This window comes from Capricornis sumatraensis, chromosome 14 (assembly GCF_032405125.1).
Source record: "Capricornis sumatraensis isolate serow.1 chromosome 14, serow.2, whole genome shotgun sequence".
Classification (NCBI taxonomy): Eukaryota; Metazoa; Chordata; class Mammalia; order Artiodactyla; family Bovidae; genus Capricornis; species Capricornis sumatraensis.
In genome coordinates this window covers 36,018,574-36,034,914 of record NC_091082.1, presented here as the reverse complement: position 1 = coordinate 36,034,914, position 16,341 = coordinate 36,018,574, and the positions used below count along the sequence as shown (strand labels likewise).

Here is a 16,341-nt window from a genome sequence, read left to right as displayed (position 1 = left end):
CAACTGAAAGCTCAGAGAAACCTAATTTTATTTAACTGGAATTGTCTGCTAAGTCCTGACAATTGGTTGTTCGAAAATCAAGGAAGTACAGTAGAATGAGATGAATCTGAAATATATTTTGAGTTGCTTGAGTTTTTTGCCAAGAGGGCTGTTTGAATTTAGATTAAATGTAGAAGTACATGAACACATTAAAGATTCTTTTTATTTGTTTTATCATTGGCACTGAAAATAGTTTAAAAGAGTGTATAGTTTGTACTCTCCCATTCTAATAAATTTAAGCTATCCTTATTAAAATAATTCCTATAATTTCATTGTAATTAATCAAAATTATCCTACCCTTATTATCCTATTTTTATTATAGAAACTTTTTTACCATCTGGTGTTTAGAATTACAGTATTATAAATTTAACAATCTTAAGTTCTTTGTAGAGAAAGTTGTCACACTTAGTTGCTTAGTAATTTCTTTTCATTTTGGGATCTGAAATTATACAAATTAGAATCCTAACTCTGGGAGCATATAGGATATTTAACATAAGTTCTTTAATTTTTAAAGAACCGACAAGAAAACCTTGGGAAAGAACAAACACAATGAATGGCAGCAAGTCACCTGTTATTTCCAGGTAATCAATTTTTTTTCTAAGTTTTATATTACAGTTGTATCTAGGAAGAAATTAACATCTGCATTTTTATCTGTCTGAATTCTACCATATGCTTATTATTATCACCCAGGTTGTCTGAAATTTCTAGATAGCTTTTATTCCTCCCAGTACTTACATTTTGAAAAAATTCAAAACGACAGAAAATTGAAAGAATAGTATAGCAAACATCCATGTATCCATCACCTAGATTCACCAGTTATTAACATTTTGCCAACATTGGCTTGAACTCTTGTCTACACATCCACACTTTTTTCCCTCTGAATAGTTGGAAAGCAGTTTGCAAATATATACTGCTTCAGCCCTAATACTTGAGCATTTTTCTTAAGAAACAGGACATTCTCCTGCATAACCTCAATATCATTATTACTGTCAATAAATAACATTGAACTTTTGAAAGAAGCATAATGCTTTAAACTGAAAAGCGCTGGAGAGAAAAGGCTATAGTGTTTAAGAGAGAACAGAATACAACCTAAAATTTTGACTTTATAAAGTAGAAAGATTTATTTTGCAGCTGAAACTTCCAATTATAGTTGAGTGAAGAAAGATAATGCCCAGGGACAAGACTAGTTAATTCATGTTTCTGCAAGTGGCTGTGTGTTGCACAGTCAAGCAAATACAGTATGCCTTAGGCAGGTATACTTTGCTGTCATACCTAACTTTATATTGTAGATCTTAAACACAGATGAAACATTTTCTTGGTTTATGAGACAGTTTAAAGGACTCATATTTTTCCAAAAGAAAAGTATGTGTCTTGAGACAGAAAAGTTTTTTTTGCCTTTTGTTTCTGAGCTGTTCGCCTTATTTTTGCCTCATGAAAAAGCAGACTTAACATCTAATTATAGAAGCCTAATTTTAAAAAATAAAGAAATAGACCTTATATTGTCATAGGTCTGTGTACATGAGCTTCAGTCTAAATTTGGATTGGTTTTTTGTGTGGTTCTTTCTGTTGGTGGGAAAGATTTGGTGATGACATAGTTAATTAAATTTCACAAAGAAACTGGGCCTTTTTGAATGTATAAAAGCTTTCAGTTTCTCCATCACTGAAAGTTGAATATATTTGACTGGAATTGCTTTTGGTGAACATGTTTCTTCAGTAGAGTGGAAAAACTGCTTTGTGTTCCCATTTACCTAATTGATGTGGCCTTCTAATGTATCTCTAGTAGTAGTTACAGATTTTCTTCAGTAGCACTGTACAACACCCAGTTTATCAAGTACTGTGTATATCAGAACAGACCTATGATGTGCTGTGTCCTTTGAAGTTGCAAATTGTAACGGGGAGGAATGCCTTATCTTTGTCACTACTTTCATCCCTGCCTCATTGATAGGGATGCCATAGTGAGCTTGCCTAAAGCTAAACTTAAATTCATGGCAAAAGTTCTGTCGTAGACGGAACATGGAAAAACTTCTCCAGGTGGAATGTATGTGTGCCTTGTTCTGGTTGGGTTCAGTTAATAAAGGAAAGAATATTCTTTCAGAGACTTTTCAGACTTCTAAAGAAAGTTTAATAAATGTTCTAAGCATCACTATTTTAAAAATATTTTGTATAGATTAATCAAATATGGGTTCTTATTATACAGTAGTGTATTGTAATCATGTTCTAATTCTGGTAGATGGTTTTCCTCTCTTTTCCCAGAGTGAACATTCTAAAATGCCCAATTAAAGAACTGTATTGCTTTTCTTCCTAAATTACTCCCCTCATTCCTTCTGAAAACAAGTATATTGGCCTTTTTTTTTTTTTTGCTTTTATTTAAGCATACTTTATCCTTGCACAGTACTGAAAGTATAAATATGCAGTGTCAAAATTATGTTAATGATAAGATGGATTAATATCCTATAATATATATGCTGTTTTAAGTGAAGATGTCAGACAGTGGAATAAAAGCAAGAATGTTGACCTATGGCTGATTCATGTGAGGTTTGACAGAAAACAACAGAATTCTGTAAAGCAATTATCCTTCAATTAAAAAAAAAATAAATTAGAATAAAAGCTCTAAATCATGACTGGAACGTACGTTGGAAAGTTTATGAATTCTTCCCATGGCATTTATTGGGAGCTTACAGATCTTGTATTCAAGATGGGAAAAAGTTCTTTACATGCCTCCTCAGAAGAGCTGATTTTGTATACTTCAAGCTACAGTGATTTTTACTGTGCTTTTTATTTGAGTCTGTAGTTTTATTTATATTCACTCTAATAGAAATGTCCTGTGTTTTGATACTTGTTGAATTTTTACGTAAGTAGGTTTTACAGTATATAAAAGTAGCCACTACATAATGATTTTTTAAAAGAATTCTCTGTAGTTATCACGTAGACAGTGTCCTCACATAACTAGACTTAGTCTCCAAATAATCTTTTCTTTTTTTACAATTATTTTAAAGCTAATGGACTCCTTTAGTTCTTCTGTTTGCTATAACTAAAAACCTGTAAAACAGTAACAAAATGAGAATTATTTTTAAGAGTTCTATTGTGTATCCCTTTAAATGGTTTTTCCCCTTCATAGACGGGATTCTCCAAGGAAAAATCAGATTGTTTTTGACAACAGGTCCTATGATTCATTACACAGGTATCATCCTGATGTGACTTTGTGATTTGAGACTTTTAAATAACATTTTCAGGATAGGGCTGAGCTTTTTCTACATGGATTGGTAATCACCACAAAGGAGAAATGGCGATAACGTAAATCTTTCATATTAAGCTGTATCTAAAACACTCTTTTAGAAAAAATTCAGAGTGACTTTAGTGAAAAAAATTAATAGTATTCATTTCCCTGCCATCAGTTGATATATGGATTATGATAAATATAAATGGTCAACATACCTGAAATATGAGAATGAAAATCGAAGTCCACTTGTATCGAGAGTGTCTAGCTTTTGCATTTTATTTTAAAAGCCATTCTTTTTATAAGACAAGGCTTTAAAAAGTTGAACAGAAGATCCTGTACTCTTTGTCACTGGAAGACAGGACAGTATTACAGCCACAGTGAATAGCCATTGTGAATAATTTATTATTTGAGGAAAATCTCTGTTTCCTACATACTTTGCAGTAAATTGAGTATCTTTAACAACCTAACATCTAATATCCTTGAGCAGATTATTTGTTTTCTAGGATGAGTCCTGTTATACCATTTTTTAATTAAGAAAACTTAGGATATGAACCATGTATTTCTTTCTTAATTAAAAAAATTGACAATTTCTTAAGATCCTCAAGTGCTTAAGGTATATTTAGAATTAATTTGGCAGAACAGGGACTTAAATAGTTGCAGTATAGTTATTTTATAGGCAGTATCTAGAGGCAGCACTCTCATTATAAAGTAATAAAAATCCCCCTTTTTTGTTATCAATTATGGTGAAAACCTTAATGTTAGAAATAACTGAGATATTATACTCATGTTACTATATGCATCTGTTTTTTAAAATACACATCAAAAAAAAAATAAAATACACATCAAGTCTACTGGGAGCATAAATAGTATACAGGAGGTTGTCTTTGGTAGTGAGTAAGGAGTTCTGTAATCAGACTCTATTTGACCACATTGTTATTAGCTACAGTTATTTTCATGCCATTGATAATTAAAATATTTGGCAAGTTTGTTTTATTAGCCAGTTAAATTTGCATAAAGTATATATAATACAGTAGTGAAATAGTTCTTCCTGCTTTTTTTGAGGTGGTTTAATTGTTTTGTCCAAAGACTTATTTAGAAAATTTGCTAACACATAGAAAAATAGCATTTAACGATGAGATTTTCTGTTGTAAATCTTTCCAGTTTGCAGCTTTCATACATAGTATCCCCCTGAGATAATGTTGTTGATAAACCTTTTTTTAAAAAGTGGTGATTACGTCTTTCCTTAAGTATGAAAAGTTCCCCCCTTTAGTTAATCATCATGGTGATGGTGGTGGTGGTGGTGGCGGTCGGTGGTGGTGGTGGCGGTCGGTGGTGGTGGTGGATTGCATGTTAGCATGAATTAAATTATTTACAAATTGCATGTTTCCATGATTTTTTTTATTATATAACAATAATTTTCTGGATTATTTAATAAATATGGATATATTTATAACATACTCCCCAGTTAAGTAACAGACTATTGTTATTCACATGAATTTCAAGGATATTCATTATGTAAGTTTAGTAAAAGAAACCAAAACAGTGTGTGTACCAATTAAATGTGAAATGTAAAAGAAAAGCAGAATAAATAATAATTTACTTCTGGAGAGCAGAAACAGGCAGTATGGGTAAATGAAATGCATAAAAGTCAACGTTTATGATACTTACTGTATAGACCAGACTCTGCAGTGCAGTGTGACTTGCACACTGTGGATCTCAGTGCATCTTAAATGACTATGGAATTAAGTCACCTCCTCAACAAGGTGAAAAGGTATATTGTCTCAAGAGGAAAGGAAGTATGTCATATAAATCTTATCCAGCATGGGGCCTAGCTCAGTGCCTCTTGAATGAAATTTTATGAGTTATTATTTTTCTTGTTCATATAAACATAGCAGCAGATATGTAGTAAAATTGGTTGACTTGCTTCACAACAATCTTTTAAGCTGTCATATGTTTCATATAAACCTAAATGACTCAAGATTTCATCTTCACACACAGTGCCTATGGGTTTGAAGTGTAATGTGCCTTATAAGAATTGTAAGTTTGAAAAAGTTATGCCTGTTAAGTCTTGGTTCAGATTTCTCACATTGGTATTCTGCAAAGTTGGAAATATATGGCCTACTTGTTTTCTTTTGCGTTGATTTGTGACCCTTAAAAAGTGGCCATTTAATATATACTAAAAGCTGAAAATGAAGTATCATTCAGTTAAAATTCTAAATTTTCCCACTTAGTATTTTCTCTTATTGCCAGAATTGGAGAGGGAGTCATGATTGACTGACTTGATTTTGAAACTTTTTGCTTAAAATATGGCTAATCCTTAAGACTTATTTCTTCATGTAAAATTTTTTAACAGAAGCTCAACTTTTGAAAATGTAATAGTAATTGACAGTCTGCTTCTGTCTGCTTACCCTCCCCCCTTTTTTTAAACAAAGTAAGTTTGTGGAAGTAGTTAGATGACCATTCAGAGTTAGATGACCATTCAGAGACCATCTTTATAAAAACTTCATTGGGAAATAGCCACAAAGCCAATTGGATAGGAACAGACATTTTTAAATTTTTAATAACTTATTTTTAACTTAATGATCATATTTCCAAGATGCTTACTTATTTTGATACTTGATATGGAATGGAACACATACAAAGAAATCATACTCATTAAGCAGTTCCTCCTCCTGCCACCGGAAACCAAGGCATATAATTTGAAAATTGATTTATACAGAGTGAAACAGTCTGGTCTTTATCATTTCGCTCTTATTGGTTTGCCACATATTTAGATAGCGTACAGTTTCAAAAGGAGAGAACAAGATTGTGTTACTTGGGCTGGGTCACTGCAGCTGGCCTCCCGTCTGTCCTGGTCATGATGCCACCTGTTACCCTGCCACCCTCCTCGTGCCCAGAGGACATTGTCTTCTACTCTTTACTGGAAAAGTTTTCTCATGTTATCAACTTTTTCTAATTTCTTTATAAATAATGATAAAAAAACAAAAAATATTTTTGTACATCCTAATTATTTTTGTACATCTGCAACTATTAAGATAATTAACTCTTTAACACATGTTTTAAGAAATGTACTGTAATCTGGTGTTGGGTTGATAAGTTTGCAATTACTAATGAACTCATTAAATATGCTAAGCATTACTTACCTGTCCTGAAAATTTCATTTGTCCAGACCAAAATCTGCGCCTTCGTCACAGCCCAGTGCCAATGGAGTCCAGACGGAGGGACTGGACTATGACAGGCTGAAGCAGGTGGGTGCCCAGCAGCCACTGCCCTTTATTTGTACTTGTTCTTTTTAAAAATAATCCCATGTACATATATTTGACAGGTGGTGAATGTATTCAAAAAGAATATAGACTTGATATTTTTGTAGAAATTAAACAGTAGCATTCATGCTGTATTACTTCTTTCAGATCCTCAGGTTTTGGTTCATCAGTTTTCATAAAGTGCCAGCAGTGGTAGAGGGTAGGGACAGTGGTTTAATGTAATAGGATAAACGTTAAATGTAAGTGCATGGTGTCCAGTTGTTCAAGAGAAAAAATTGGCTTGCACTCAGCATTGGCCAAAACAGACCCACCAAGTCTGGTTTTAGCAAGAATGTAAGGAAGAAGAGTACTCTCACATATTTCTGTGAAAGGAAGCAGTTTGGGGAAAAAATCAATAAGAAAATGATATTGTTTGTATTTTAGATACAGTATGCATTGTGTTTAATACCTATATACACAGAAAAAAATGGAAGGAGTAATAGGAAATTTTGGAACCTTGAACTGTTTTACTTCTAAAAGAGGTAAAATAATTTAAAATGATAGTGTTTTAAAAGATTTGGAAAAGGAAGGGTAAAGACGTCTTAGTGAAACAGCTATCAGTTTTGTAGACCTGATAGTTATGACTGTAATGAACAATTTAATCTTTGTCTTCTTATCCTGCACTTCAGAATAGCCTGTAAAGATAACAGTGGTACTGATCACTGTAACAGGCATTTACCGACTGTCTGGCAGACCTCAGTGTTATGCATTTGCTAGGTTATTAGCGTGACATTGTCTCCTAATCCTGGCAGTAGTCAGATAACATAGTGTCTGTACTCGAATTGTGCACATCAGAGGTTCAGAGAATTTGAATTTACTCAGTCCCATAGTCAGGATCAGAATCCTGTCTTTATCTTCAGAGCCCGCTTTCCCCATTCCGTCACTCATTTTTTAAAATATCAGCAGTTTGAGTGGGGCTTAAAAGAGTACCAATAATGGTGCAGTATAATGAGTTCAAAGTAAAAGTTAAATAGGAATGAAAGCAACAAATAGTAACAGTTTCAGATCAACCTTTTATACTACAAAGCTGTTTGAACAGTTCAGTTGAGTTACCTAATTTGAAAAGCATGTGGTCATTGATAAACAAGCGCTTGTTTCCCGTGTGTTAAACATGGCTTTCTTTTCTTGAAAAATATCTTGAAATGGAGCACTTGCACACAATTAAAATATGGTCAGTTCTTGACTGTCTGAAGTAGGGGACTTGAGGAGAGGAATAGATTTGATTTTAGGACTGATTTTAAATTAATTTGAAAAAGAATATCTATTAGTTCTGTGCCTCAGTTTCCTCACTGGAAAATGGAGGAAATAAACTAATTGATGATAATTTTCAACTTTATTTTAAACATGAAAAGGTTTTTTTTTAAAGATAAGCCTTAAACATAGAGCTATTTAATTTTACCTAAGGTGTGCACAGTGCTAAAGAAAGTCATAGAATTTGATAATCCTTCCAAAGGATAGTTGTTTTTCACCCATTAAAATTATCAACTTACTAGCCCTTTTAGCATTCATGTTGCTGCTGCTACTGCTGCTAAGTTGCTTCAGTCGTGTCCGACTCTGTGCAACCCTATAGACGGCAGCCCACCAGGCTCCCCTGTCCCTGGGATTCTCTAGGCAAGAATACTGGAGTGGGTTGCCATTTCCTTCTCCAATGCATGAAAGTGAAAAGTGAAAGTGAAGTCGCTCAGTCATGTCCGACTCTTAGCGACCCCATGGACTGCAGCCTACCAGGCTCCTCCATCCATGGGATTTTCCAGGCAAGAGTTACTGGAGTGGGGTGCCATTGCCTTCTCTAAGCGTTCATGTTACACAATCTTAATTTTTTAACTAGAGGGTGTATCCATTATTTCAAGTTGAACTTTATAAATAGAAATTTTGCAAAATAAGTAAAGACAGAGTGGTTATCATTGAGGAAAGAGGGTCTAGAGCATCACGATTAAATAGAAACATCAGGCTGGCCAAAAAGTTTGTTCAGTTCAGTCACTTGGTCATGTCCAACTCTTTGTGACCCTATGGACTTCAGAATGCCAGGCTTCCTTGTCCATCACCAACTCCTAGAGGTTTCTCAGACTCATGTCCATCAAGTTGGTGATGCCATCCAACCATATCATCCTCTGTCATCCCCTTCTCCTCCTGCCTTCAGCCTTTTCCAGCATCAGAGTCTTTTCCCGTGAGTCAGTTCTTCACATCAGGTGGCCAAAGTATTGGAATATCAGCTTCACCATCAGTCCTTCCAATGAATATTCAGGACTGATTTCCTTTAGGATGGACTGGTTGGATCTTCTTGCAGTCCAAGGGACTCTCAAGAGTCTTCTCCAACACCACAGTTCAAAAGCATCCATTCTTCGGTGCTCAGCTTTCTTTATAGTCCAACTCTCACATCCATACATGACTGCTGGAAAGACCATATCCTTGACTAGATGGACCTTTGTTGGCAAAGTAATGTCTCTTCTTTTTAATATGCTGTCTATGTTGGTCATAACTTTTCTTCCAAGGAGCAAGCGTTTTTTAATTTCATGGCTGCAGTGATTTTGGAGCTCAAAGAAATAAAGTCTGTCACTGTTTCCACTGTTTCCCCATCTATTTGCCATGAAGTGATGGGACTGGATGCCATGATCTTATTAGTTTTCTGAATGCTGAGTTTTAAGCCAGCTTTTTCACTCTCCTCTTTCACCTTCATCTAGAGGCTCTTTAGTTCTTCTTTGCTTTATGCCATAAGGGTGGTGTCATCTACTTATCTGAGATTATTTGTATTTCTGCCAGCAATTTTGATTCCACCTTATGCTTCATCCAGCCTATCATTTCTCATGATGTACTCTGCATATAAATTAAATAAGCAGGATGACAATATACAGCCTTGACATACTCCCTTACCTAATTTGGAACCAGCCTGTTGTTCCATGTCCAGTTCTAACTGTTACTTCCTGACCTGCATACAGATTTCTCAAGAGGCAGGTCAAGTGGTCTGGTATTCCCATCTCTTTCAGAATTTTCCACAGTTTGTGGTGATCCACAAGTCAAAGGCTTTGGCATAGTCAATAAAGCAGAGGTATATGTTTTTCTGGAACTCTCTTGCTTTTTTGATGATCCAGCGGATGTTAGCAATTTGATCTCTGGTTCCTCTGCCTTTTCTAAATCCAGCTTAAACTACTGGAAGTTCATGGTTCATGTACTGTTGAAGCCTGACTTGGAGAATATTGAGCATTACTTTGCTAGCGTGTGAGATGAGTGCAATTGTGCAGTAGTGTGAGCATTCTTTGGCATTGCCTTTCTTTGGGACTGGAATGAAAACTGACCTTTTCTGGTCCTGTGGCCACTGCTGAGTTTTCTAAATTAGCTGGCATATTGAATGCAGCACTTCCACAGCATGACCTTTTAGGATTTGAAACAGCTCAACTGGAATTCCATCACCTCCACTAGCTTTGTTCATAGTGATGCTTCTTAAGACTCACTTGACTTCTCGTTCCAGGATATCTGGCTCTAGGTGAGTGATCACACCATTGTGGTTATCTGGGTCATGAATATCTTTTTTGAATAGTTCTTCTGTGTATTCTTGCCACCTCTTCTTAATCTTCTGCTTTTGTTAGGTGCATACCATTTCTGTCCTTTATTGTGCCCATTTTTGCATGAAATGTTCCATTGGTATCTCTAATTTTCTTGAAGAGATTTCTAGTCTTTCCCATTCTGTTGTTTTCCTCTATTTCTTTGCATTGATCACTGAGGAAGGCTTTCTTATCTCTCCTTGCTGGTCTTTGGAGCTCTGCATTCACATGGCTATATCTTGCCTTTTCTCCTTTGCCTTTCATTTCTCTTCTTTTCTCAGACAGCCATTTTGCTTTTTTGCATTTCTTTTTCTTGGAGATGGTCTTGATCACACTCTCCTGTACAATGTTTACAGTTCTTCAGACACTCTGCCTATCAGGTCTAATTCCTTGAATCTATTTATCATTTCTACTCTGTAATCATAAGAGATTTGATTTAGGTCATATCTGAATGGTCTAGTGATTTTCCCTACTTTCTTCAGTTTAAGTCTGAATTTGGCAATAAGGAGTTCATGATCTGAGCCAGATGCTCCTGGTCTTGTTTTTGCTGACTGTATAGAGCTTCTCCACCTTTGGTTGCAAAGAATATAATCAGTCTGATTTCAGTATTGACCATCTGGTGATGTCCATGTGTAGAGTCTTCTCTTGTGTTGTTGGAAGAGGGTGTTTGCTATGACCAGTGCGTTCTCTTGGCAAAACACTGTTAGCCTTTGACCTGCTTCATTTTGTACTCCAAGGCTGAATTTGCCTGTTACTCCAGGTATTTCTGGACTTGCTACTTTTGCATTCCAGTCCCCTCTAATGAAAGGGACATCTCTTTTGGGTGTTAGTTCTAGAAGGTCTTGTAGGTCTTTATGAAAGTGAAAATGTTATCGAACTGTTCAACTTCAGCTTCTTCAGCATTATCGGTCAGGGCATAGACTTGGATTACTGTGATATTGAATGGTTTGCCTTGGAAACCAACAGAGATCATTCTGTCGTTTTTGAGATTGCACCCAAGTACTGCATTTCGGACTTTTTGTTGACTGATGGCTATTCCATTTCTTCTAAGAGATTCTTGCCCACAGTAGCAGATATAAGGTCATCTGAGTTAAATTCAGCCATTCCAGTCCATTTTAGTTCACTGATTCCTAAAATGTCAGTATTCACTCTTGCCATCTCCTGTTTGACCACTTCCAATTTGCCTTGATTCGTGGACCTAACACTCCAGGTTCCTATGCAGTATTGCTCTTTACAGCATCAGACCTTGCTTCTATCACCAGTCACATCCACAGCTAGATGATGTTTTTGCTCGGCTCTGTCTCTTCATTCTTTCTGGAGTTATTTCTGCACTGATCTCCAGTAGCATATTAGGCACCTACTGACCTGGGGAGTTCATCTTTCAGTGTCCTATCTTTTTGCCTTTTCATACTGTTCATGGGGTTCTTAAGGAAAGAATACTGAAGTGGTTTGCCATTCCCTTCTCCAGTGGACCTTATTTTGTCAGAAATCTCGACCACGACCCGTCTGTCTTGGGTGGCCCTACATGGCATGGCTCATAGTTTTATTGAGTTAGACAAGGCGGTGGATCAGATTGGTTAGTTTGTTAGGGTTTTTCCAAATGAACTTTTTGACCAACTCTACGTAACATGGGTCACATACTTTAAATTTTTAGCAGGTGCACTAAATAATAGAGAAATAGGTGACATTCACTTTAATATATTTTTATTTAACCTGATGTAGCCAAAGGAATATTTCAGTATATAATCGGTATGCTTAAATTACCGATTAGTTATTTTACTTCACTTTCTCCATAGTAATCTTTGAAATCTGGTGTCTAACGTTTACAATGCATCTCACCTCAGACTTGCGACGTTTCAAGGGCTCAGTAGCTATGTGTGACCGGTCTTCTGTCTTCAGACTGTGTATGTCCAGCAGGGTCCCATCCTCCTCCTTCCCACCTATTAGGGCAGCCCCCGAGGGCCCTCCAGGGGAATCCTTGATTCTGTGAAGTTTAGTTTGACAGCTCTGGTGATTTGTAAGCAGTCCCCATACTTCAGACCAGATGACAGATTGCCCAGGAGCTGATTGTCCAGTTTGTGTCTTCTTCCTTGAAACTTGTTTATGGATTGCCTCTTAGCTCTCAAAAGATTAGGTTAAAACCAAAGCTCTTATGTTTTATAGGGATTATCTGAATCATAGCTTTCACGGCATGACCGGGTAATTATTTTTTAGGTTTAGAAAACCTTCTGCTTCATATTTTGCTAAGCTAGAATAAGCAAGATTGGGAAGAGAAGACTATTAAAACACAATTTACCAAAGTTGATCTTCTAAGTCATAAATTACGAATCTGGAAACAAAAGACAGAGCTAACATTTTATACATTCGTAAAATTTTATATAAGCAAGAATCTTTATTTTCTGTATTTCTGATGTTTTTCTCTAATATTTTAGGACATTTTAGATGAAATGAGAAAAGAATTAACTAAGCTAAAAGAAGAGCTCATTGATGGTGAGTGTCTAAACAAATTTGCTACTCTTATAATGTTTAATAATACCCATTTTAAAGAAAATGAAGATAAAAAATACCTAGTTTGTTACTTGAGGGCATAAAACAATTACTTTTCCATATTATCCTGCCCTTTACCTGGCTTCAGATGCCAAAGAGAGGGTTTCTCTCCTTCATATAATGGAAATTATTTGTGAAAACAGGTAAACAAAATTCCTCTTAAGTTTCCGGTATTGAGTAGTTTTAGATGGAAAACTAAGTAAACCGCTCTTTCTCTAGGTTACTCCTTTTCATCCATCCCATCCCACTGAACTCTTGTTTTGAGCCCAAAGAATCAGTGTTTTCATTTTGTGTACAAAATGGAGAGAATGTATAAATATATATAGATTGTTGTTATTGTAAAAATAAGAACATAGATTTCTTCAGTGAAAAAATGCACAGTTAGTATATCTTTGTATTACTGTGAGTTTGAATGCAGTCATTAAGATTTCTTGAGAATGAATCACCCATTTATATTACCTTACCATTATATTTACTTTTAATACTTTTCCTTTTCCTGCCAGCAATCAGGCAGGAACTGAGCAAGTCAAATACTGCGTAGAGAAACAAACTAAGAGAGAGAGGACTTTAATCTGGAAAAAAAAAGAAAATAAAAATCTGCAAAGAACAACTGTTAGCAACAACAAAACCCTTACATTTTGTGAGCCGTAAGAAGAAAATGGAGACACACAGTCGGAAGGAGGGAAAAACCAACATACTTTGAAAGCCTTCAAACATTACTCCGGTGGATAAGCTATTTCCCTCCCAGTTTGCTGCTTTTTTCTGACCTTTACAACAGGATGGAAGAGAGTCGTATAGGAGTTCCTGTATCAGTTATGCAGAAAATAACTAAACCCGTCAGGCAAGATCACCGTACATTGAAAATATTTTCATGTCAAGAGACAATTGCACATTTTCCACAGTCCATTGCTAAAATAAAGAGGAAAAAGGCTTGAGAAGTTTTTTTTTCAGAGAATGCTGATGAAGAATTTAGCAAGTGATGCTATTGTATTGTAAATGTTTCTCTCAGGTTTGTCTTCCTATCATATTTGATATTCCATGGATAATTGAAGTCAGCCCCGTGTAGGTTAAGATCATAAAATGTGGAACAAATGGAATTGTATGTGCTTTCAAAAGGTGACATTTATAAGAAAGTATCCTAAAAATGATTTGTCCAGAGTGAGGAATTTTAGAATGATAGGAGGTCTCTCGAGTTTAGCCTTCATGCAATTTTGTAGATTCAAACATAAAATTCATCCAGAATTTAAAGATTTAGATGCCTTCCTAAATTGTTAAAATGCTTTACCAAATCTATGACTCCTACATAACACAAACCAGTGGTCAAATGTAAAACAATATATTGTAGATTTACTGTAGGTTTTCAACCTTTTTTAGATTTATGCATGTGGACATTTTTATAACGTAACTACAAACCACCACAAAAATTAGCTTTTTTAATTGCAGACTGTAATGCATGTTAAACTAATATGTAGTGGCCTTTTCAAGGTCTAGTCCCAGGGAAAACATTTTGTAGAGTATAGGGAGTGGGAGGAGGGGAAGGAATAATTTTTTATTTAAAGCTAATTTCTGCACTATCTTTTTTCTCAGTTATCTGCATGAATAATGATGAGGAATATTTTGTGACTTTAATTGGTAAATATGTTAACAGAACCGAGTACTTAATCTTTTACATCATGTCTTCAGCTGTTTGTATTTTAATTCAGTAACTTCAGTGGTCTGAAACATGATTCTGAGCTTCACATGAATTCTGTCTTACTGTGGAATTCAAACGTTCAATCCCTGAATCTGGCAGTTATTGTTACCTAGGTGCCCTGTAGTTACCCAGGTGTTCAGGTACACATTCCTGACTTCACAGCTGCTTTCGGACTTTTACGTTGAAATACTAGAAAAGTAACAACGATGGCAGCGAGTAAGGTCACAGAAATCATCGGATAAAGGGAAAAACGACGAGGGGTCCTGCATAATTTTCTTATAATAAATAAAGTGAGACTTAGGTGGTAGGAAGAAGGAACTAGATGCTCTGCTTACCACCACGTGCGTGTGCGTGTTTGTGTGGGCACTCACGTGTGTGTGTGTGTGTGTGTGTGTGTGTAATGCACTCCCTTTTCTTTGAAACTTCTAAGTATAAAATAGGGGAGCAATCCTGTATGTTACAATGATAGCATTTTTTGAAAATCTAGGAAATCAAAAATTCTCCAGGCTCTCCATCTTGGTTTATGCTTGAGTTGTTATGTGCCATATTTGCTTTGAAATCTTTGATTATCTGTAGTTTTACTAAAATTTTGAAGAAGTAATCCACTGTTGTCTGCTTTCTGGATTTCTTAATCTACCTTCGTAAGACAGAGCTTGTTGATAGCATAGTTTTCTAAATGCAGGTTTGCAGCCATCACCACTTCAAAGAGGTTTGAATGAGGAAATTTTTTTTTCCTTATTAAAACAGTTCTTGTTTCTGTAGAAACTTCATTTTTAGATTAATCTGTGATGGATGAGCTATCATAATTCTAATATGCAGTTCTTTTTCTATCAGCTATTCATTGTCATCCACCAGGAAAGACATTAAAGATGCAGCAAGCTTATAGAGTACTACTTTCTTAAAGAAATAGGAGGCATTTCCATCTTTATTACCGTACTTTTGGTTATGCAAACACTTTGGTGATATAAATGTTTTATGTCCCCCATAAATCCGGTCAGAAATCATTTTTGATTTTAAGTTAAACAGTAGGATAGAGTACTGGGTACAAGTGGTCCAAAGTAAGATAAAAGACTATGCTAAAAATGCTAGATCTTGAAGAAGAAACTGGTTTATGCACTAAACGTTTTGTGCCTTGGTCTAAATATTAACATGTCTGTGTAAAATGACAAAAAGAACCAGTGTTGAATCACATTTTATTTCCTGTCACTCTGCTTTATCCCAGACTGCTAAATGTGTTCTTTCCAAGAAGTTTGGTTGAATTACTGTATACATTTACTGTCCTGTGTGACAGTTTTGTCATTGTTAGAGATTTCAGTAATTAAAATGGGAAACAGAAGCTTAGGTTATTTTCCTTATCAAAACTCTGTTCCTGGAGCCATGTTATTATGATGGCTTTCGTGCTCTTGTACATTGGATGTCTTAAGCTGAGTGCAGTTTAGGGGATCCTTTCTAATTACAGGAAGGTACTTCTTTCCTTTAACACTGTGATCTGACCTGGGACAAATCTGTACTACACACTATGTAAATGGCTAACAAGTCAACTGCAAACCGACTGAATGTACAAACCTTAGTGCTGGTGCTGAAATCTCTTCAGAATAGTCATCATGATCTCAAAGTTGGTTTCAGAATTTGCAAGCATCAAGTGTCAATCAAAACTGAAGATGAAACACTAATGAATGTTGAATTCTCATGCTTTAGGTGTACTTCCTTTATAGCGTTTTTGTTTCTCTGCTGTTTTTACCATACTGTTCCATTTAAATTTCCTACACGCTAACTTCGTTTGTGCGGTTGAAATAAAATTGCAGTATATACATGTTTCTTGTTTGTGACACTTAGATAATCTGACATAATCTGTTGGTTCTAAATAAGTTGCTTTGAATGTAAAAAACACTTTAAAATCCATGGCTTCACTACTTAAAGTTTACATATCACGACACTATTCTTTAAAGATTTCATAAGTCATAAATACTAAATAATGTATACAAAGGGAATATGTGATCA

General features: G+C 35.4%; 1 protein-coding gene across 2 annotated transcripts in view; it reads left to right on the top strand.

The window, feature by feature from the left end:
• ENAH (ENAH actin regulator) overlaps positions 1-16,081 on the top strand; it is a 155,648-nt gene extending 139,567 nt beyond the window's left edge. The window contains exons 12-16 of one of the 2 annotated variants that reach the window (XM_068985812.1): positions 554-620; positions 3,158-3,220; positions 6,429-6,507; positions 12,533-12,590; positions 13,151-16,081. In XM_068985812.1, coding sequence (XP_068841913.1) covers positions 554-620; positions 3,158-3,220; positions 6,429-6,507; positions 12,533-12,590; positions 13,151-13,188 — 305 coding nt within the window. In that variant the 3' untranslated portion in view covers positions 13,189-16,081. The remainder of the gene's footprint in view (positions 1-553; positions 621-3,157; positions 3,221-6,428; positions 6,508-12,532; positions 12,591-13,150) is intronic. The other variant, XM_068985813.1, reaches the window with a different exon arrangement.
• The last annotated feature ends 260 nt before the right edge of the window (positions 16,082-16,341 follow it).